Genomic DNA, 24,554 nt, shown 5'->3' on the forward strand with positions numbered 1-24,554 from the left:
ACACTCACATGGAGAAGCAACGAAGATTAGAAAGTGAGTCACGGACACGAGGAATTAAATACTTATTATAACGTAGTGGCGTACCCATGAAAACCGAATCACACTACTGGACCACGGAGTACGTCAAGATTTATCCAAGGCAATTGCAGATATGGGTTACAAAATGAAACCAAATCCAGTTCGAGAGAATACGTAACGATTCAAAAGTGCTTTTATGATTTAATACATTTGATTTTGATCGTTAAATTATTAATTATTTTAACAATCACAATGAGTTCTTAATAGGTTTTGAAATGCATGTCGTAATTCATGTACAATAATACGAAAAACTGAAAGTACGTATTGCGTCATGAATTGCTATCGACCAATTACATTTCAGAATAAAGTAAAATTAGTTAATTTGAAAAAATAAGTACCATATCGACATCATATATATTATATCAAAGTATTTATATTATATATTGTGAGATGTTTTGTGTATTTGTGTGAATATGGACCTATTTTTACACGACTTCCCAAAAAAGTTTTTTCAGGGTTCATGCTTATATATTTTGTTATGGCATATGTAAATGGGCCACCTGATGGTAAGTGGTCACGAATGCATCAAAACGGAACACAATAATATTGCTGCTTGTACCTCAGACGGGCTGGCACAAAACTCTTCCACCATGTAAAACTTATATGAGTTTATTTATTCCATCATAACATTTATATGCTTGAACATACTTGGACGTATTGGGATGAATGTTCCCGTGACCTTGACTGTATATTTTTTTTTTATTTTTTATTTTTCAGACCGTTCTTTGGCAGGGCAGTTGTGTTTTCTAATCAACGATTAAATACTATTTTTTGTTAACCTTATGCATTTTCACTATTTCAGTAGAATTTAAGTTGAAATTGAAAAATTATATAAAATGTAACACGAATGCCTTTTCCCATATATATATGTGTGATCGATTCTTGTAAAGAAACATATTTAAGATGAACAATTATACAATTACAACTTAAATTAATTTATTGTTTGTACGTATAAAGCGTATAGTTTATTTATTTATCGAAAATTAAAATTAATAAACTTTCGTTTTTATACAGATGAATGTTTATATATTAAGAAAGATTGATAGAAAAAGCTACATATTAATTTATTATGAATTATAATAAAATTATAAGGTAAGGGTATAAAATGTTTTTTTTTTTTAATTTTTTATTTCGTTAAATATTTTTTACAAGTATAGGAATAAGTTATTTAGACAATATAAGTAATCTATACATTTCAAATCCATTAGTGTTGCAGTTTATTTTTCATTAATATAATTTCCACTAGACGAATCTACGATTAAGGAAACTAGAATTTTATACAATTATTTTTTACATGCGAATAATTTGTATTCTCTATCGTACTGTTATCGATTAGACTAACCTTTGTGTGCACGACACTCAACGCGGGTTTCGGTCTTGAGTTCACGAAGTTACCTTTATATTAGCACGGTTAAAACTTTTGTAAAATTTATGTAATTACACGATATTTTAAACGGCAATCGAAAACAGATGAACTCACAACGGCTACATTTCTCGCTTACAGATTATATTTATCTAATAATATTCACGAAGATAAAATATGCCAATAAGATTATCCGAATACAAAAGTAACATTAGGCGACAACAGTATTCACAGAATAGGTCACATATGAAAATTTATACAACATAATAATACTATTTACAAATGAACACATTATAGTTTAAAAATATATTTCGACTTGAATGATATTATAGTACAAAGTAAAAATTTTAAGCGTTTCAAGGTAATGATAGTGATTTGATCAACGTACATTGTAAAGACCTGGCGCTGCTCGTTGTTGGGCCAGCATGATTCTGTTGGCGACACACCGGTAGCAGCACAGGTAGGCTAAACATCACTTAAACAGTATCCTTCTAAAAGCTCGTCTGAAATCTTTGTTGAATATCGTATATATTACAGGATTTAAGACAGAGTTCATATAACCCAACCAGAATGCTATCGCGAATGCACTCGAAGGTATGACGCATCTTCTACACGCAGCCTTCAAGATATAAAGGAAGAAAAAAGGTAGCCAGCATGCTATAAAACTACCCATTATTAAACCTAATATAAGTGTCGCTCGCTTTTCTTTCTTTCTCGCTAATCTTCTCTTTTCTCTTTCTGGATCACGTGGCTTATGCTGTTTTGGTAAAGCTGGTTCCAGTTCAGCTTTTGTTGGTTGAGTTTTTTCTTGTTTCCGTGACGAGTCACTCTTTTTGCCGAAAATTGGCTGGCATATTCTTAACTTAAGAGGTTTGACTACAGCGCAACGGGACACGACACCGGAGTCTGATGACGATGGTTCCAGTTCGGATACCATATCTGTGTCTATGGCTACGCTTGGTGCTCTACATCTCTGGGATTGCAGCTGAAGTTCTCCATTTACGGAGAGCGTTGAACTTCTATAAGGACACGCAGCTAAGGGGTTTCTTGTTACTTGCGCTGATGTTACCACCTGGAACAAGCATAAATAATATAGCTGATCACGTCATAAAAATTACGAAAACGAAGTGTTTTTTTATGTCTTTTTGGTGAGTAATGCATTGAGCCTTGCTTTGTTTGAAACAGTTGGAAATTATTTAATTTTATAATCGAATTCATAATATACTGTGAATTGTTTTAAAAAGTCCTTGATCCACTAATTTATAGGAACTAAAATTTTATATATACTAACATAGTACTGCACTATACAACGGACAACTTATTAAAGTCTTTTTAAAACTCCAAACATTTTTGGAGAAAAAGTTGTAATATTACATCGTAAATGTGCCATCAACCTTGGAAGCTAAGATGTTATGTCCTATGCGTTGGCTTACTCATATTTTAAACTGAAACACAACAATAAGAATTGTTGTTTGGTGTTTGAATATAAGATGGTGTAATATGGAAATAAAAAAGTCAAAAAAGAGCTTGTAAATTTACCACTGCTGGGTATTCTATTACTATACTATTGGGCTTCTCTCCTCAGAGGAGACACTAATGCTACTCCAACGGTTTATTGAATACTTTTTGCGCAAAATTTTAATCCTACACATGCAAGTTTTCTCACGATGTTTTTTTCACCACCAAGCATGATACAAGTTATAAAAATCACTCAAGGTAATTACTACTAAGATTTACTATCCCGGTTTCAAGATGCAAACTTCGACTTGTATTATTAGCCCTTTATAATATAATGTCTAATATATGTCTTTATTATTATAGAAGCATTTTTTATCAAAAATGACTAAGCGGTTTTAGGAATATATATTTCTCTTATTTGGTATAACGCGTCCGCATTATTTTACGCATGTATTCCTCATTAATCGAATACAACAATCATGAATACGAAAACATAGAATTTCTAGCGAATACTCTATTAAGTTAGAGTATTATATCTCTGACGTCACACGTCTTATACAACAGGCATATATTCACACGTATTTGAATAAAGAAAATAAATTCAAATTATATTCCCAGTGAAATAAATCTCCGAATACAAATTCCGAGCGAATTTTGCGGGTGCAGGTGGAAATACGTTGAATAAATGTATTTTTCAATTTTCTCAAGAATGGAGTATTAGTATAACTATCGAACCTAGTTATCTATCTATATATACCTCCTCATATCTGAATTTCATATAGAAATATATTACAAGTATCCTTGAGGGACGATTTCGCGGAAAAAGTGCGATTTATATACCCCAGTTTTATCATTATAATACGTTATGCAATTTTGCTGTATGGAGTAGATTATTCGAAGACTTCAAGTGCTTTTTAGTGAAGAGATATTAAAGTGAATTATCAGTCGAGGTGACTTAGCACGGACACGGGAATGTTAGGCGACGTATGACGCAAACAGAGTTTTCATGTGATTAATTTGTGTTTATAATTCAACATGTGCTCGGCTGCGACGAAAAATACCATGAGAAAATCCTTAACCAAACCTAGTGAAACAATAATCAGTGTGGAATAACCATCAAACCTTCTTCTAAGAAGAAGTCAGAGCCCAGCTGTGGGATACTTCAGGACATCACAGACTTGTTAGTTCCAATTCTTGGTTTCAAAGTCAATGTTAAAACATAACTTATTAATAATTGAAATAACCAATAATAACTTATTTAATTGTATAATTTAATAATCAGTTAACCCATTAATCGGTTAAATTAAATCCCAGTAAACAGTGATTAATTCCATTAAATGCATTCTCATTCTATAAAAAGGTGCATTAAAAATTTACAATTCTACGAACATTTATATGTACCTTTGTTCAAGAGTTTGTACTTGTTAAATAAATGAAAGGGAATCTGCTGCTAGGTAAGTAACCGGAAATGTACGCGTTTTTACCGTTATTTTAAATGGATAACAATTAATGTTTTTTTCTAGAAATTAAGATAAAAACGGTGAGGTAAAAGAGCTTTTAATGTGAATGATAAAATGCATTATCTTAATGGACTTTGTGGGTAAAGGTTTTATAGGAAAAATTAAGGTGCTCAATTCTTTCGGTCTTACTCTCAAATAGTATTACCCGTCTACCTTTGTTGGAGATTATGAAGTTGAAATTGAATTTTTGTAATATTTCAAGAGTTTAATTCAATATTATTGAAGTTCAGAGTTTAATATACGACATGAAAGTAAAATAAAAATCGTTTTATGAGTAAACGTATATTAATAACATTTTTAAATGAAAGATTTGTGTTCGTTTTCTTTTGGGAATTGTAATCAAATGTTTGCTTTGTTTGTTCTAAGTGAATTTACTTCTTTTTTTTTTTGACAAATTTTAATTTAACCTTTTCAGCATCCATTTATGCTATTACAAGTCGAGTGTATACAAAATGTAACGGAGTTTCATCAACCGTACTATTTAATTGTAGATTGTATTTTTAGGCGGATGGACAAATGATGGAAAGTGCTCACCAACGTCCGTAGACATTGGCGCTGTAAGAAATATGTAACTATTCTTTACATTTTCAACGGGTCATCGACCTTGTTTGCTAAGATGTTATGCCCCTTTGTCAACATAACTATTAAACACACAATACTAATAATCAAATAATTGCTCTTTGAATAAAAATGGATGAGAAGGGCCGAAGATCGGATTCACCGGCGCGCCTTGGGCGAGGCCTACGTCCAACACATAATACAGGCTGTACATGATGATGAATGAAAATGTTATTAGTGAGTGCTATACATTCAGACAGACTTGCCCTACTTGACAAGCCCTACATTCCCTTCCCTTCCCTTTCTACATCACTAAGTATGATCAATATTAGCACTAGCAAGGGTTTCTATCAGTGTTCTTTTGTTTGGTTTTTAATGATTATTTTTACCTTTAACGTGTCTTTCCTCTCGTCTGGTTGTAGTGCTACGTCCCCCGCTTCACTAGTCGATATGTCGGAGGCGAAGTCACACGTAACCGTCGGTATAGGTACCTGTTGCGTTTCTATTGTTGATATTTGACTTTCCCTGAAATTAATATCGTTATATGATTCTTGATTCTAATCTACTTATGTTATTTATTTGAGCTTTGAGGATACATGTTAAGGGGGTGGATCGTTTCGGCTTACATGGTCTTTTTTGTCTAAAGAGTTCAAGGTAGGCCACGGTTTGGTTACTGATGTAATCAAACAGGCTCATGTTATCATCCACATTCTTGCCTTTAATGAGCTCTATGGGATTAAGTACGATGATGGTAAATACCCTATAAATTATACTTTCATTGTTTGCCAGTGGACGGGTGGTTACAACATACGTTGAAAATTTCGTGTATGAGACGAAATAAATGAACGGTGTTTCATCCCACGTGCCTATAGTTACACTGGGTCACTCAGGGTGAGTCATTAAACCTTAACACAACAATGAGAATTGCTGTTTCTCACTAGAAAATGTGATGAGTCGATGGTATCCATCCATACGGGTACACAAAGCCCTACCGACAAGTAAGTCTCCAGCCACGCAGGAGGACACGTTCAGGCTGTATATGACATAAATATGTTCTCTGGCATCTCACCTATTATTATTAGAATTGTTAGCATCTATACCGGGTGGAATAGATATAGTTGATGTCGTCGGCATCGGCCGCGTGCCTTTCGGCGCGTTTGTGAAGCTCGTCTGTTGTTCGTTCTGAAACCAGGAATATTATACAGCATATAAACAAGAAAGAGAGGCTGAATGTGAAATGTATTTGTGACAGATCGATAAAATATAAAAAAAAAATGATAATCATTTTTACTTGAAAAATAAAATACAGTTATAATTTATTTATTGTTTACAACACTTCGATTAGTTTTTAGACTTAGAATTAGTTGGGTATGTGATACGTGACCATTGGTGGGTGGTTCTGGACGATATTGACGAGAAATTAACTTTACTATATTACTAAAACCATAAACATAAGTATTGATCTTTTCGTAAATAAATAGATTAAAATGGTTTTTAATAAAGAGCAGAATAATAAATAAATAAATAAATAATATATACATATATATACAATTAAATAATTGTTTTCCCTCCAGTTAAGCCAAGAGGTCGAGATTGAATCTGTGACTTTGAAATTTAGTCAGTCTTGAATGTTATATGTTTTACAAAGTATATACTTACCGGTCTCGGCCTTGGGTTTTTTCGTATACCTCGTCTCGCCCTCGCCTTGGCAGCGTAGTATATTCGTATATACACGAACACCATTATGCAGGACGGTATGTAAAAGCTGCCCAGCGCCGAGTATATCACGTAGCCGATGTCATCGGAAACCTGAGAATAATTTTTAGAGGTTAGAAAAATGTTATAGATTATCATTTCTTAAAATTATTAATTCCGGTATAATTTAATTGTACGATTTTATAAAGTTAGAATAGATGATTATTTGTGCAAAACTTAATTTTTTGTAAGGGTTTGGTCACCTGACACAAGTACTAATGATAACTTACTAGGTTTTGGTTCCTAACCATAGATTTTGACTTTTTATGTAACGCAATATTTTTTTTTAAATATAAAATTTATAGGCTGTTAATGTAATGTAATATAATCGTTTGAATGAGCTCGTAACTTGTAATAATTACAATGTCCCAACAATATATTACTTTCTCTTACTTTCGTTGGATGCTTCATCACGATCGGCTAAGAGGTTGCGCTAGGACTCAATAACAAGCACACAGACACACTGTACACCTATCCACTATTTGAAATAGCGGATTCGAATTCAGAATAAACCAATCAATGATCAATTCCACAGTGATCTTTAATTGTGTGGACACCCTACTACGTACATAACATAGAAACTTAAAAAGCAATATTTTTTTTGTCTAATGCGACCAAAATACACAACTCGATAGTAACATTCCTTTCTTTCTTAATTACATTTCAAAGAATTTTAGTTTTGTATATATGTGAACTGAGTGACCACAATTGCACGTGAATTTTACAAAATTGGCCAATATTTACGCTCTTTTTAATTCGAGAATGTAATTTACATATAATTAATAAATTACTTATAATTAACAATATCGTTTATATATTATAATTATTTGTATGTTATCAATTGGTGTTCTTTCAGTTATCATAGAAATATATCTGTAGTTATGTATATTGTAAGTTGTAATGTTGTAAGCTTGTTTAAATGTATTTTATCAAATGCAAGTATGAGAAAGTGTCTAGTAAATTATTTACTTACTCATATCACTGAATTTGCACGCACAATCACACACACAAACATACATGATACATGACATGACACACACTTTTATCTTATTTTTCGCTTAGTTTCATAAATATTATATGTCCTTATGTAGTAAACGTCATTTATTGTTTTATAAGAGAGTTACACTATCGTCTTTTCTACGCTTAGGCGAAGTAGATGGAGTGCCAGCGACTGGATTAGAGTCGGTCATAGGTTATCATCCGTAATTAAAAATATATATATATAATAAATAAAATGTTAATGGAGAATAAACGATTTTAAAGAGTAAGCATATTACATGAGTTTACTATGTCTCATAAAATTGTTCACGAATCTGATAACGGGGAAAAGATGAACCTGAGAAACCCTCTCGAAGGGTGAAAAAAACTATTTATATTCGTCCTAAGGGTTCAAGCTTGGTTTTTTCCAAATTTCATCACTATCAATACAACGGTTTAATCATGAAAGCGTAACAGACAGAGATGTAAAAAAACTACTAATATTTTAACTCTATCACCGTCTAGGAATGGATCTAGCGAGAAGATGAGACGGAAGATCTCGTAGTTTCGAAATAAGCCAGATTTACAAAGTGGTTTACGTAAATATCACCTATTATGGATTAGAATTCATCATCCGTTCACGTTTTGTGAAGTGATTGAATATTTTTGGCTTCAGCGAAATCTTGGGCAACAATAAAAGGTAGAATTTTTCGTCGACAAAGGAATTATGAAACGGATTTTTTTAGTTTTTAAGTCACGTCGTGTAGACTAGGGCTTTTAAAAAGATTGACGACGCACGTGTGCCCAACAAATATATGGAAATCTATATTAATATTATTTGAATGCTAACTTTAGTTCAAGGATTTGTTCTTTTTTTAGTTTTGTTTTAAATTCATATCAAGACAAGCTCAAGCGCCATAATGGTAATGAAAAATGAGGTTTAAAGTTTTAAATCTAATTTTCCTAAATAACTAGTTTGGTTCTTTAGCGCTGTTAATTCTGCCAATATCGGGACTGTTACTGAAAACTTTCTCACCGGAAAAACGACACCGTTGATAATACTCACCAATTCAATAATAAACATTGTATTCTAATTTTTTGCCTGTTTCTTCTTCAGCGCAAAATATTCTGCCAATATCATGAATATTTTAAGTTTAGTAAAAGTTCACTGTAATAGTGTGGAGTCTGAATGTTGGAAGTGTACTAACGTGCCTCGGAAAGTATGTACAGGTCCTGCGCCTGAATTCTTTCCGGCCGTTGGTAGACGAGCTTATGGGCCACCTGATGGTAAGTGGTCACCACAGCCCATAGACAATAGCGTTGTAAGTAATATTAACCATGCCTTACATCGCCAATGCGCCATCAATCTTGGGAACTAAGATGTCATGTCCCTTGTGCCTGTAGTTCCTCTAGGTCACTCACCCTTCAAACCGGAACACAACAATACTGAGTACTTTTGTTTGGCGGTAGAATATCTGATGAGTGGGTGGTACCTACCCAGACGGGTTTGCGCAAAGCAGCTGTCCCATCGGATTATGAGAGTGTACCTGTGCTTATGCACATACTTCTATTCTATAATATACCCTGACCTGCCTTCGTGACCGGAATCGGTCAGGACGATATCATCACAATAAAACCATTGTTACTTCTGTTCGTTGTTCTGAATAAATTAAAAATCTTAACGAAATAAAAGGCAATTTCAATACGTGTATTATTTGTAAGATTATATAAACAATATCAATAAATCCCAGAAATCTGACAAGCTGACAAACTTAGAGTTTATAATTAATCAAATTATCTTAGGAAGGAATTACTTCGCGCACACGCTTTGCATTAAAGAAACAGTGTGACACATATACCCGCAGGATGTGCATGATTAATTTATCTCGAAATCCGTCTACTGTGACTCAGCTATTACTTATTCAGGCTTAAACCGTTTTACATAAAGCAATACATTTATTAAGCTTAGAGCATATAACGAGCAAAATTTGGATAGTCCAAAAGTGCACGCACGCATAATGTAATTGTATCTAAAATTTTAAAGTTAAATGAATATATATATAATTAAACGACGTTAGCCACGAAGGAGTACGGTAGCTTGCTTTTTCCAGCGAGAAAAAATGTGGGGACATTCAATTACTGAAGAAAATTTGTTAAAAAAAAAATTGAATAGATTTTGGTATATTTTGATGCATGGTGATGATGAGCCGAGATGGCCCAGTGGTTAAAACGCGTGCATCTTAACCGATGATTTCGGGTTCAAACCCAGGCAGGCACCACTGAATTTTCATGTGCTAAATTTGTGTTTATAATTCATCTCGTGCTCGGCGATGAAGGAAAACATCGTGAGGAAACCTGCATGTGTCTAATTTCAACGAAATTCTGCCAAATGTGTATTTCACCAACCCGCATTGGAACAGCGTGGTGGAATATGCTCCAAACCTTCTCCTCGAAGGGAGAGGAGGCCTTAGCCCAGCAGTGGGAAATTTACAGGCCGCTAATGCTTATTTTAGGTTTCTGGCTAATTAGACAAATTAAACAAATTTATCTATAGGAAGATGAAAACTCTTTTGATTTCGTGAACTGAGAATAGTAAAAAAATAGTTACCGAAATGAGTCGGTATTTTTCCATTGTAAAGCATCCTCTGATTCTTTCGTGGATTTAGAAACACATATAATCTTAATATGCGTCGACAACGTAATCGATGAACACCTCCACCGCATCTTTTCCATGGCATATGACGTTAGCTGAATATACTTTGCTCGAAAGCACCGAAATGCCATAAGAAAAAACAAAAAAAAAAAACACATCGTTGCACAAAATACCGTGTAAGTTCTTGGATCCAGAAATAAACTAAGTCTTAAACAAGAATTTATATTAATGGACTAAGACAGAGCGCACACGAAACAAGTATAATAAAAATACCGTAACATGGCGCCCGTTTACTACTAAAGATAGCAAGAAGTAGACCGGACAGCTCGTGTGTTTACACGTTACTCTATCATGTTAGACAACTTAACTATCGCTACCGAATCCTCTTATGTTCTTAAACTTTACTAATGTTGCCAGAGAATAATAATGCTTATGTGGTTTTAATAAGGTTTTTATTTCTATAATATAGCGCGTAAAGTAAAGTATTAAACGTTAATAAAAAAAAGTACAGTTATTGATTTAAAACGGCAGCTCAGTATAAAATGGAGATTTAATTAATAAATTTTTATTATAATAATTTAGAATATTTAAACTCCATTTCTAATATTAATTAACAATGATTTCTATAAGATTTGAGTATTATTCTCATTGACATATTTAGAATCTTTTCATAGATCTGTATACTGTCGCGGCTAAGTGTCACTAGTGCCAAAAAAGTCACGCTCGTAGCTAACACAAATATAAAATATAATGAAATAAAAATTTTAAGTGTACTTTATATCATTTTTTGTCCCATTTGCTGTTGAAACAATTAGACCCAGGAGTAGTAGTGCAAAAAGCTTCATTAAAAGTATAACACCTCGTCTTATTGCCTCCGCCGGTGACAGGAGGGTTAGTTTCTTGTCCAGAGTATCGGAATTGCGATTTAACGGGGAAATGCTGCTAGCATTCTTGCCACCATTCCGCGCGTCGAGATTTATACAGTAACTATTTTTAATTTATATTTCTATACATGTAAATTAAATATGTTTAGTTTACAATTTCTTATATAATAAACACACATTTTCATTTTTATACAAAAAATAATTATTAATCATTATTAAAAGCAAATTGCTGTTAAGACTAAAATGTACTCAGCTAGGAGTAACCAGTTCACCAATAATAAATTAAACATGAACAAAGTTTGAGGTAATTTTAGAACAAATTTCAGTAATACAGTAATTTTAATTACTCATAATGTTTTACTTGTATTCAGACCATTATAGCACTCGATAGCTCAGTTTATCGATTTGTATACAAAACATATTAATTTCACAAATATTATATAGTCCAATATGGCGAAAAACTTAATCAAAATAAATCGCATTTAAATGACGAAACTAAATAATAATAATTATTATATCGTCACCGTTTTATTATTAAAATGATATTCTGTATTTTATTGTATAAAGAAATAATAAAAATAACGAGCCTCGCAGCAGTCGCTTACGGTTGAACATCTGACATTTCACGTTAGTGATAGGCTATTTAACAATGCGAAAAATAAAGTGTCAATCATAACATTGTAATCAGTATTTAAAAATAGTTATTTATCAACGAAGGTTGAAAATAATAATTAATTTATTCAAAAATCCGTAAATAAAAATACATTTTTTTAAACGTTTGTAACGTGACACAAAAGGCTCCTGATTGGTCGGGTTTATGATGACGTCACTTGCTTGTTAACCTCGTTTGTCTACTGTATGTGGATTATATGTGCGACAGATTACAATACAGGCAAGTGACGTCACCGACCCCATTGCAGCGCCATATTGTTAAAGCAGCGTTTTCGCGCGCTATTTAAATATGGAATTTTTAATTTGATATTTTTCAGCAAATATGTACTAGAATGAACAAAAAACAACTTTTACTGGGTTCCTTAACCTCTACTAAATAATATTAAATGTATTTCAAAAACCAGTGAAATAGCCTATTTTGACGGGCATGTCTAGCACTGGATTAGCACCGTGTGCGCCCATTGGTCGAATCAAATGGCACGCGCTTACCTAGTTTCCCGTTACACATTTCCGTCCCTATTCACGAAATCACTCTCACAGAATAACGAAACGAAATATTTATATTATATATATATATTACATAGTAATAAGGTAATTATTGAGTATATTATACTGCAAATAATGAGATCTATGAATGACGTAACGCCATCTATTAATAACTACCCGAACTAAATCATTTTTAATAAATTGGTACCTAAAGTTTAATTTAATAACAGTCTTAATGCTGGAACGTTATAATTTATACAAGTTATCCATTTTTACCTTTCGGTAAAGTTGTTCGTTGAGAGTAAAGTACTATATAACTTAAGTGCGTAAAAGGTTTTAGTCAGTAATTACTATAAATACACAAGAATGGCTGTTTCCATTAAGTTTCAGACTTTAAATTATTTTTTATAACTTCATAACATTTTAAATACGCTATAAAATGTATATTTTTAATTTTCACTGTCTATACACACAAAAGTTCACAAACAGATAACTAGATGGCGTTGTATGCTATAAGTGTACTATGAATATCATTATTATTCTACAAATCCAATTTTGTTGCTGAAAACCTAATTAAAGTTATAAACTTTGTAAGGGTATATGAAGTGTTCCTGTATTAAAATCAGTTTAGTTAAGTTTCACTGTGAATAATTATTAATAAATTTAAGATCGTTATTATTAAATACTAGCCAGTCGTTCCGGTTCCGCATGGGTAGAATCTACATAAACCGTTTGTATCGTAATAAATATAAACCTATTAATTTACGACGGCGTACAGTAAAGCTGCCAATTCACACGAAACCCTCATGAATTATACACCTTAACCTTACTCGTGAATCTCTCCGTCCAAAAGGTAAAAACCGTGTAAAAATCCGTTTGTTAATTTTTGAGTCTCGTATATTAGACAGGCAGACGCGGAGGTGCTGTTTTATGATATACAGAGATACCTTGTTTACGTACGTGATTTTTCGAGAAATATTTGGCTAAAATAAATAAGTTAAAAAAAGAGAAAAAGATCATTATTATTATTTTTAAATTTATTTAATCAAAATGTATCATTCGAAAACTATAAACTATGAACTTTTGAATAGATTTTACAAGAGTATGTTAATTTAACAATACCACCGATCGGAAAGTAGGCTCTACCGCGAGGAACCGACAAGTAACTGTCGGCATAGAAAACTGTCTTGTCCCCCGAGACACATGAAAAGGCTAATTTTAATAATGACCAAATATAAGCACAATAAAATAAATAAATTACAAATCAAAGATACGATACACTAAAGGTACGGACAACATGGCTGCGGAGATATTTATGGCAATGATATTAAATTTATCTGTCGCATTTATTTCATAAGTTTTATACCTTAATAGAGTTTGTTGTGTTATCAATCTCTATGTTATCTGTGGTTGTAATGTTTTAATTATTCTTGTAATAAAACTGGTAATTAATTTTGGCGCATAAAATATTTTTAGAATAAATTTTGCTTAGTTGTGTTAAGCGAACAATGGCACAGGGGATTCGTCAATTCAAGTGAAGTGTATGTGACGGGAAAAATCTGTTGGTTAGTCTATTATGTGATTTTTAACCAAAGATTTTGAATGTTTATAAACAATCAATAAGGAGAACGTCATATATGTACCTACATCGTATACACACATAAGATTAAATTCTGCCACATGTGTGACCAACATGGGAGCACTTCGTGGTATAAGTACTCTGACTTTATATCAATAGGAGCTACTGAAGCTAGCTAATAAAAAGAACTACAATTTTATTCTTAAGGGACAGGCTTTTGTCCTGTATTGATAAAGACATTTTCTTTAAAACAAAAACGTACTTAATTTTGAAATTTAATACAGGAGATCAAGCAGGAGGTGAAATGTAGTGATATTAATATTATAATAGATGTAAGTTCTTTTTAGTTGCATATTATGTTACCTAGAGAATTTTGAATTTTGTTTTTGGGCTATGAAAAGTGCTGAATCCCTGTAATAATGTGTTGCTGCTGTTTTCCGGTATAACATCAGCCACAGTTATTCGAGTGAGAAAAGTAAGCATAATACAAATCATCTCCAAAGCTAAATCTCAAGTCTGATTGGCAAATCTAAATTTAAAATAGTTACTACTTTCAGAAGGCTGACGCTCTTTAAGAAGGATTTTTGAGAATTTCAACTTGAAGTGGAGGAAATTGGAGGAAGAATTTTGTATGGATTTTACCCCTAAAAGTCGGGGCAGACAGCTTGCTCTGCATACATAAATAGTGGATACTTACGCAAGCACAAAACACACTACTACCTTACTGCACAAATGCGATCATACTAGACTCTGACATGGTAGGCAAAATTTTAGAGGGAGTACCAATAGTTTTACATGGTTTCTGCGAATTGGGATCTATCACTACCAAACTTCTGACTGCCACTGAGATTCTTCAGAAAGACCCAATATATTTTTTACTGGTCTTACAATCAAGCTACGAAAACAAGACTGTATTGTAATAATTATGTAATCTAAAAGGGATATTATAATTCACATATTTGGAGACACATTGGCGATTAGTCACATATATATAGTTATATTTTTAGATAGGTTATACTTTTAACATTGTTAATGTCTAATGGTCGACCACATGGATAGCCTTCTATTATAAATTAAAAGTATATTAGATTGGATTTACATCTGAATGCTATAAATATATTTGGCAAAGCTTCTACTAAATGGTTCAATAAGATATTCTATTTGCTAAACAGCAGTACTCAGAATTGTTGTGTTCTGGTTTCAAGGGTGATTGAGTCACTGTAACTACGAGCACAAGTGGCATAAAATCTTAGCTCCCAAGGTTAGTGGCGCATTGGCGATGTAAGGAATGGTGAACATTTCTTACAGAGCTTCAATTGTTTATGATGGTGAGCATTTACCAGAAGTTGGCCTATTTTTCCGTCCGCCTCCTATATCATAAAGAAGAAAAGAATAAGAGGAACATCAAATAGATAGAGAAAAACATCATAAGGAAAAATGCTGATTTCGGATAAAATATGAATATGCATTTGAGCCACCTGCATTTGAACATAGAATAAGCTCCAATCCTGTTCTAGTTACTCAGAAAATTAAGGCAATTAATTCAAAAAGGTTAAGCAATAATAAATAAAAAAAAATATTTTTCCTATGCTTCAAAATTATATCAAAAATGTGTTATATGATATGACTACATAAGTTTTTGAAAATATCATTTTATATTGACTAAAAAGGTGTAATGATAATCAAAACCTTTTTCTTTAGAGGGTCCGAGTCACCGTAGGAATATTGAGCATTCAACTAAACCTAACGCTTTATATGCAAAGTGCGATTTAAAAAAGAAACTGATCGTACATATGTTTACGAATGCTTGTTCTGAATTCTGAATTATGTTTTTAGTTAACAGTAAAACGTTTCGCTGCGCAAAACTTGTTTGCGCAATTAAACGCGTAAGTTATAGTTACTCCTGAAATCTATTATTTATGTAACTGTAATAATAAAGATAATCTTAAGTGATTGTATATTAATAAAACAGCAATACGATTAAAATTAAAATTATACAACTGAAAAAATGCTTAAAACATCTATTCCGTCGGTATAACATCAGATTTTCTTCAATAACACCGAAAATAGCTTAATGTGAAAACGCAGCCTCGGAATACTTTTCATTGTGACAACGTGATCTTCAATAAAAAAAACACCTTAACACCACCGAATTGAGTCGATTTTCGTTTATTGACATGACGAAATTTTCGTCAAACGATCCGAAAAGGTTAGTAAGTGAAAACGTGACCACTGCTTCTGTCTAAATTACTCTGTGAACGTAAAGGCTTGCATTACTCTGTATTACCCTATATTAGTCGTCGTAAGTGCAGGGTCGCATCGTTAGCCGCCGGCGATGTTATGACGTAAAAACGATCGTATCATTTCGCTTCTATTAAAGTTTTCCTTGGTTATTTGGAAATATGTTTTTATTGTTTAGCTTTTGTTTTGTTAATTTGATTCTTAGATATATTGATTCTTATCTACGAGAATTATCTAACAAGTAATTAATAGACTTTCTAGCTGTGTAGAATATATATCTGTGAATTAGACACACACACACACGTACAATTTGTTTTCTTTCTTGGAAAATTCAATGGGATGGAAATCTGACAAGAGCAGGGAGATGGGTACATTCAGAGGCATTGGTGTGCAAAACTGCCAACCAAGAATTTATTGATTGTAAATTTAATAACTTCTTATTATTGATTCGAATTTGTGACGTCTTAATCTGCAACAGAACTAGTTAGCCACAAGACCAACGAGACACAAGGAATTGCTAGTAAATTTCCCGTTGCTAAGCTAAGATGTCCTTTCACTCCGAGAAGCAGATTTTAAACTTTCTCCATTACGATGTCACAATGTGGATTAGTACACGTGTAGTACATTTTCGTGTGACACAAGCAGGTTTCTTTCTAAGCGAGGCGCGAGGTGAATTATAAACAGAAGTCAAGTATATAAAAAAGTCTGTGTTGCTTAACGAGATTCTTAATTAAACACATATTCATTTAAGATTCGCGGGCTACAACCGCTGGGCTTTTGGCAAACAGCACAATATCATTATTTTACAAACAAATGTTTTCAGTTTGAACTTTGCACAATGTGTCTCTATCTTTTCGCCCACACGAGAAAAAGACAAAAGACCTTGACATGTTGAATCGCGTAATTTCATACGATTGTTCCGTAAGTAGGTAATAACTCAGCTAAGCGGTAATGGCTTTTATCACAGAGATTTAAAGGTGAGAGTCGCGTGCCACACATACTTAACTTTTATAATGAGAAAACTAGCGCTAGAAGTTTTTAGATTAGCGCTGTATAAGCGCTAGATTCTTTTTAATGTTTTCTTGTTTCTAACTAAATACCTCGCTGGTTTAATACGCTATTATCAGGCATGTGACCAATTTAAAATTATGGTAATTATCAATATCGTAATAGAGAATTACAACTTTAGAGTTCCTGCTAGATATCTAAGTTCTTTACCAGTATATACCAGATACCAGTTCTTCGGACATCTTTGCATAGAACTGTTCTCGAAGGTTCCCCGCTCCGAAGACTGTGTGAACTTCCAAATCTGGTGAGTTCTTTTGTTCACATCGATTCAATTCCCAATTTAAAGAAGTTTTTTTTTTGTGGTTGCTCTGTGTCTTTTATAATTATGTAAATGTCTATATCTGATTTTTTCTTTCACACACAAGTATAATATGAGTAACAGAAAATGAAAGTTTGGCTTAAAAATTGTTTCGAATGGAAAAAAAAACGATTGTTTAAAAAAATAATAATGTTCGGAATTCAAAATGACTGTACGAAATTCGAAGATAATAAAGATATTTAATGAATTTAATGAAGTAATTGTTGTTTACTGGTACTCGTACTTTTGTCTGTTAATTAAGATTCTAAGACCGTACTTCTAGACGTCTAACTGACACGAAACAGACTTACGAAATAAAACGAAGTTCCGTACAATCTGACTTGAACAAAATTTGAAATTTCGAATACATTTAAGAAAAATATATTTTTTTTTAATTTTTTTCGAAGGCAGACCTTTTAATTACCACGCGATGATGTTAATTTTTTTTTTTCTCAAAGACAGTGATTCTGTATAAAATAGATACGAATGTGCCACTAACCATGAGATCTTCGACGTGATGTCAAAAAGTGAATTATCTGATGAGTTGGTGATATAAACCCATGGATTTAAGAAGGGCTTTACCAACGATGTGATTAAATAAAAATAAAAAAAAAATTATTTAAGTAGTATAGTAAATATCCTATTGCTGAGCTAAGGCCTTCTCTCTCTTTGAGGAGATGATATGGAGTTAATACCACCACGCTACTCCAATACGGGTAAGTAAATGACACGAGAGATGAACTATAAACACAAAATAGACACATAAAAATTTATTGAGTTGAACCTGCAATTTTTAAGCTCAAGTTTTTTAATATTTGAATTTAGAATACTCGGACAGATTATATAGAATTAACGTACATTATTAGATTAACATATTATATAATCTTCAAAATGACGATTCTATAGTAAATAAATAAATATTGGACAACATCACATACATTACTCTGATCCCAATGTAAGTAGCTAAAGCACATGTGTAATGGAAAATCAGAATATCGACGGTACCACAAACACCCAGACCCAGGACAACATAGAAAACTAATGAACTTTTTCTACATCGACTCGGCCGGGAATCGAACCCGGGACCTCGGAGTGGCGTACCCATGAAATCCGGTGTACACACTACTCGACCACGGAGGTCGTCGAATAGTATAGCGCTTGTGCTATGATTTTTATTTAAAAAAAAAATTCAACATATTCCGATTTTATTGTCTATTACCTACTGGTTTTAATGTCTTATTAAATATTCAACAAACTACCTTTCTTCGGAGAGCTACGAAAGATGTCTGAGACGTACTTTAAGAAAAGATTTTTGCCTAAATTATCTGTCCGATGTCCTCATTCAATATTTGCGCAGAATAAAATACGTACGTGTTCGCCCTTAGTGTAGGCTGAACTTAAGGTTGAGGGCACACTTAGCTTATTAAAACACGTATCTATGAAGACATTCACGAATACGTTGAATATGTTTGAATGAAACTATTTTTTAAATGTTACAATCCCCAGGCAGAGTTCTCATTCATATTTTATTTTATTTACCAAGGGTTTTCAAGCTTGGCTCAAGTGAGGTTTGTGAATGGTCACCAATGCTCATAGACATTGGTCCTTCAAGAAATATTAACCATTTCTTGCTTCGCCAATGCGCCAACCTTGGGAGCTAAGATATCATATCCTTGTTCTTCCACCCTTCAAACCTTTTTTTTTTAATTTAAATACTTTATTGACCACCACAAAGTAAATGGGACGAAATGCAGACTTAATGCCTGAAGGCTTTTCTGCCAATCAACCTTTAGGTCAAACAGAAAACCACGGAGGCGGTAATTAATAATGAATTAACAATATATAACAATATATATACAATTATAAAAAAAGAAACGTATACATACATACACATATAGTATCTACAAAATAAATATTCATCTATACTGTCTATAGTAAAAAACATACATATAATACATAACAGTCATAAGGGCTTTCTGACAATATGTGCTCACGTAGACGAGTTTTAAAGGTAAATTTAGAAGTAGCTAATCTTGATATAACAGTACAGAGAATTTCTGTTTTGTGGTCGGATATTAGATGATGGTGTCTACCCAGATATCCATGCACAAGGCCCTGTCACTTAGGGCTTAGTTGAAAACTAAACGTGGTTTATAAATAAGGTCGTAGTACTTAATATTGAGGTCATAAATAACGATTTGATAGGAAGTTGTAAAATTTCGACATGTAATTAAACTTCAACGAAATCTTGTCTTGAAGTGACATACTTTTAAAGTTATTAACTCTTAGTCGCGAAGGACCGGTGCCTGCTTTAAGTTTCTCGACGATTTACGTTAGAAACTACATTCGGAATTATTTTCTTGTATATTAATAGCGTAAGCCGATTTTTGTCCCAGTGATTATGGGACGATAGCTGCATATGAAAGACCGGTTATCAATGACCCCCTGATGGGCAAAGGCTTGGTTGTCACATATGTGACAGAATTAAATTTGACAAAGGCAGGTTTCCTCAAGATGTCCTATCCACAATTTATGTTACTGACTTAACTGAGGTTCATGAAGTCAAATCCAATCTAAGTCTATGATGACAATGACATAACTTTCATCCCAGATAACATACGAAAGCGAAACAGAAACTATTGCTTACTGTAATACACGAGTAAGTTAAAGTCAAAAAAATCTTTATTCAATATAGAAGTGTTTGCAATTGCTTATTGATTGTCAAAAATCTACCACCGGTTCGGAATTTAGCACCTCGGACCTGAGAAGAACCGGCGAAAGAAACTCAGCGGGATATATTTTTTTTATTTTTTTTTAACCATTTTCCATGTAGGTACAATGATAAGTATATTTTAGTTGTTTGAAACAGCCTGGAGGCGATCATTTCATTCCCAAGGTGTGCAGTCAACTAAAAAGTCATTAGTGTTGTAATATCCTTTAGCACACAAACGCTCTTTAACGACTCTTTTGAATTTTATAATTGAATAATTTTGAACGTTTTCTGGGATCCTGTTGTAAAAACGTATACATTGCCCCAAAAAAGAGTTACTAACCCTGTGTAATCGGGTACTTGGAGTAACAAGTTTATTCTTGTTCCTAGTGTTAATAGAATGTACGTCACAATTTCTGGGAAAATCATTTATGTTTTTGCGTACATACATAACATTATCAAAAACAAATTGAGAAGCGACAGTCATTATTTTAATTTCTTTAAATTTACCTCTTAACGAATCTTTTGGGACCAGGTTATAAATTGCACGAATAGCCCTCTTCTGCAGTACAAAAATAGTATTAATGTCAGCTGCATTACCCCAGAGTAGGATGCCATACGACATTATACTATGGAAATAACTGAAGTACACAAGGCGTGCCGTATCCACATCAGTCAAAAGTCTAATTTTTTTTACCGCATAGGCTGCAGAGCTAAGTCTATTCGCCAATTTATTTATATGGGGGCCCCATTGGAGCTTAGAGTCTATTGTCATACCAAGGAACTCTGTTGATTCTAAAACATCTAATGCTTCCCCGTTTAAACGTATACTCGTTTTGACACATCTTACATTGGGAGTAGTGAATTTAATACATTTAGTCTTTTTACTATTTAACATTAAATTATTAACACTAAACCAATTTACTATTTCAGAGAGAGTATTGTTCACATCGTCATATATCGAAAGACGTCTTTTTATTTTAAAAATTAGAGAAGTATCATCAGCAAACAATACTATCTCGAGTTTATCACCTAGGAGATGTGGCAGGTCATTTATATAAACAAGGAAGAGAAATGGTCCAAGAATTGATCCTTGAGGGACCCCCACAATAACTGGAGACCCGGGAGATCTCTTTCCATTTACATCAACCCTCTGAATGCGATTGCTCAGATACGAAATCAGAAGACTGAGTGCAGTGTCCCTAATTCCATAATGACGTAGCTTCCTGACCAAAGTTTCGTGTTGCACACAATCAAAGGCCTTAGATAAATCACAAAATATCCCTAAGGCATCCTGTGACTCCTCCCAGGCCCTGTAAATATTTTTAACGAGCTCAACACCAGCGTCAGTTGTCGAGCGACCCCTTGTAAATCCAAATTGTTTCTTGTGTAGCAACTTGTTATTGTTAAAATGTACTAGCATTTGATTTAGTAATAACTTTTCAAAGATCTTGCTAAGAGTTGGTAGTACAGAGATGGGCCTATAGTTGTTGGGGTCTGATGTACTACCTGATTTAAATATTGGTAATACTCTACTATGTTTCATGAGGTCAGGAAACACGCCACTAAGGACACATTTATTAAATATAGTGACAAGGTAGGGTGCGATTACATCAATTATTGAATTCACTACCTTGACAGAGATCCCCCACAGATCGGCCGTTTTCTTAATATCTAGTGATCTGAAGGAACTTATTACATCACTTACACTTACTGTATTAAATTTAAAGCTAATATTACATTCTTCCACATGGTTTTTTAATAATGATTCAGCAACGGTAGGAGAGGAATTTAATGAGTTAGTTGTCGAAAATGGAATGTCAGCAAAAAAATTTTCAAAAACAGTTGCAACATCCCGATCTGAGGAAAATAAATTGTTGTCAATAGATAAGCTAAAGTCGGAGATGTTATTTTTGACTCTTCCAGTTTCACAATTAATAATTTTCCATGTCATTTTAATTTTATCAGGTGCCTCAATAATTTTTTTTTTTATATGCAATGATTTAGCTGTATGACATACACGTTTGAATAGTTTAGAGTAGGCACTAACATAACTGATAAATGAAAAAGACCGGTTGTATGATCTTTCACTATAAAGTTCATACAACCTCTGCCTACTCTTGTGAATTCCGACAGTCGCCCAATCATTAAATTTAAGAAAATTCCTAGAATAGACTGTCTTGGAAGTAAATATGGCATTAAATTCTGTTTTAATTAATTTAAAAAAATTGTTATAAAGCTCATTAGAATTATCATTTAATTGTAAATATGAGAGCTTTGCAATGATATTACTTCTGAACTTCTCAATTCGATACAAATTGATTGGAACAAATGTCTGTTTTAAATCCTTAGCATTATTATTTATTTGCGAATTAAATGAAGCCAACTGTCCACAATGATCAGAACTTAACATATTTATAATACATTTATGATTAGGTACACAGTTGGTAAATATGTTGTCAATACATGTTCCAGTGGATTCAGTGATTCTAGTTGGCTCTAAGAATAAGTTAATGAGGTTATATGAATATAATAATGATCTGAATCTAATACTTATGCTACAGTTTTCTAATAAATTTATGTTGAAGTCACCACACATAAAAATATATTTACTTGATCCAGATAATTTCAATAATGCACTTTCCAATATTTTCTCAAATGCTTCATATAACCCGCTAGGAGGTCTGTATACGCATACAACAATGACATGCTCAAGCTCTGCACAGGCTATTTCAATAGTCTGCTCAATAGAAAGGCTCACAACATCCTTACGTTCTTTAAATTTTATATTTTTGTTAATAAGTATTAATGAGCCACCACGTATAGCTTTTTTTCTATTGAACATACTAGCCATCTGGTGACCACTGAAGTTAAACATAAACTGATAATTTACAAGCCAATGTTCTGTTATACATAAAATATCAATGGCATTACTGTTTATGAATAACTCAATTTCTAAATCTTTTCCTGTCATTCCTTGAATGTTTTGGTGCACCAGGTTTACAAGTTTACTATTATTATTGTTTTGATTATTTCTAATTTTAAGATTTAGGAATTTATCCAAGGTTAAATTACTATTAGATAAATTAATATTAGTATTAATAATACTTGAGCCAGAGACTACCTCTTTTGTCTTAAAATTCAATTTAAATTACTTTTATCCTCCTTGGTAACATTAGGCATAAAATAATTATTGATATTGTGAGCAATTAGGTTACCAATTTGTCTTCTCGATTTTATTGGTAGGTACATAGTACCCTCTGTCAACTTAAATCTATATATGAATTTATTAATGTCAAATAACATAAAATCATTGCTACAATGTCGGGTCAAATTGTATAAAGATACATACATAATTAAGTAGAGATAGTCTAATTAATAGTAACTTAATAAATTCTGACTTCGTAAATGTATCGGTTTACGTCGAAGTAGGTCAAGGATTAAGGTTCGCCTCTAATTCAGCCCACCATAAGCATTTCTTAAGTCGGAGATTCGGGAACACACAGTCGAAGCACTTTACCAAAGAAATTCTATTATCCAAACTAATGTTTCGCTTTTACGAATACAGAACTCGCGACCGGTGAGATACGATCAATTACGATCGTCAATATATATATAATCATCATCATCCTCCTGCCCTTATCCCAATTTTACTTGGGGTCGTCATACTTCTCTGTCATACGTCATCCCACAAGTAACATTCTATCTAACAATATCGTCTTTCACACAATCCATCCATCGTTTCTTTGGTCGTCCCCTACCTCTATATCCATCCACATCCATTCTTAAAACCTTTCTCACAACATGGTCCTCATTCCTCCGCATAACATGCCCATACCAAGACAGCCGGTTTCCAGATAGCTCCTCGGTTACCGGTGCCACTTTCAAACTTATAACAATACGCTCGTATATACTTCACAAGTACACTTTTTATCGTTACATGCTTACGTCATATAGAAAGAATAAACTTACAGTGTGTGTCACGAAATGTTTACACATACATATAAATGTGTGTGTTTATACATACATATAAATACACACTGTTAACAAAACAGTTTAAAAAAAATATGTGTAAAAATAAAACGATTTTTTTTAAAAATAAAATATTTCAAGTACAAATATTCCCTTGACCAAGTTAATAAGCAGAGTTTTTAGCTTGTTTTCGCTTTTGGTTAATTTAATTAAATAACATCGGAGTGCATAATACCGGAGTCCTTGTCGTCTGTTTATATTTCGTTGACCCAAATTCAGAC

At 33.0% G+C, this 24,554-nt stretch overlaps 1 protein-coding gene across 1 annotated transcript in view; it reads right to left on the minus strand.

The window, feature by feature from the left end:
- Nucleotides 1-1,797: 1,797 nt before the first annotated feature.
- LOC125073023 (alpha-2Db adrenergic receptor) overlaps nucleotides 1,798-24,554 on the minus strand; it is a 364,824-nt gene continuing 342,067 nt past the window's right edge. Inside the window, exons 3-6 of the mRNA XM_047683698.1 lie at nucleotides 6,637-6,786; nucleotides 6,047-6,159; nucleotides 5,367-5,502; nucleotides 1,798-2,513 (exon numbers count right to left, since the gene is read on the minus strand). Of these exons, the coding sequence (XP_047539654.1) occupies nucleotides 1,914-2,513; nucleotides 5,367-5,502; nucleotides 6,047-6,159; nucleotides 6,637-6,786 (999 nt within the window). The 3' untranslated portion in view covers nucleotides 1,798-1,913. The remainder of the gene's footprint in view (nucleotides 2,514-5,366; nucleotides 5,503-6,046; nucleotides 6,160-6,636; nucleotides 6,787-24,554) is intronic.

The sequence above is a fragment of the Vanessa atalanta genome, chromosome 23, assembly GCF_905147765.1.
Source record: "Vanessa atalanta chromosome 23, ilVanAtal1.2, whole genome shotgun sequence".
In the NCBI taxonomy this organism is placed as follows: domain Eukaryota; kingdom Metazoa; phylum Arthropoda; class Insecta; order Lepidoptera; family Nymphalidae; genus Vanessa; species Vanessa atalanta.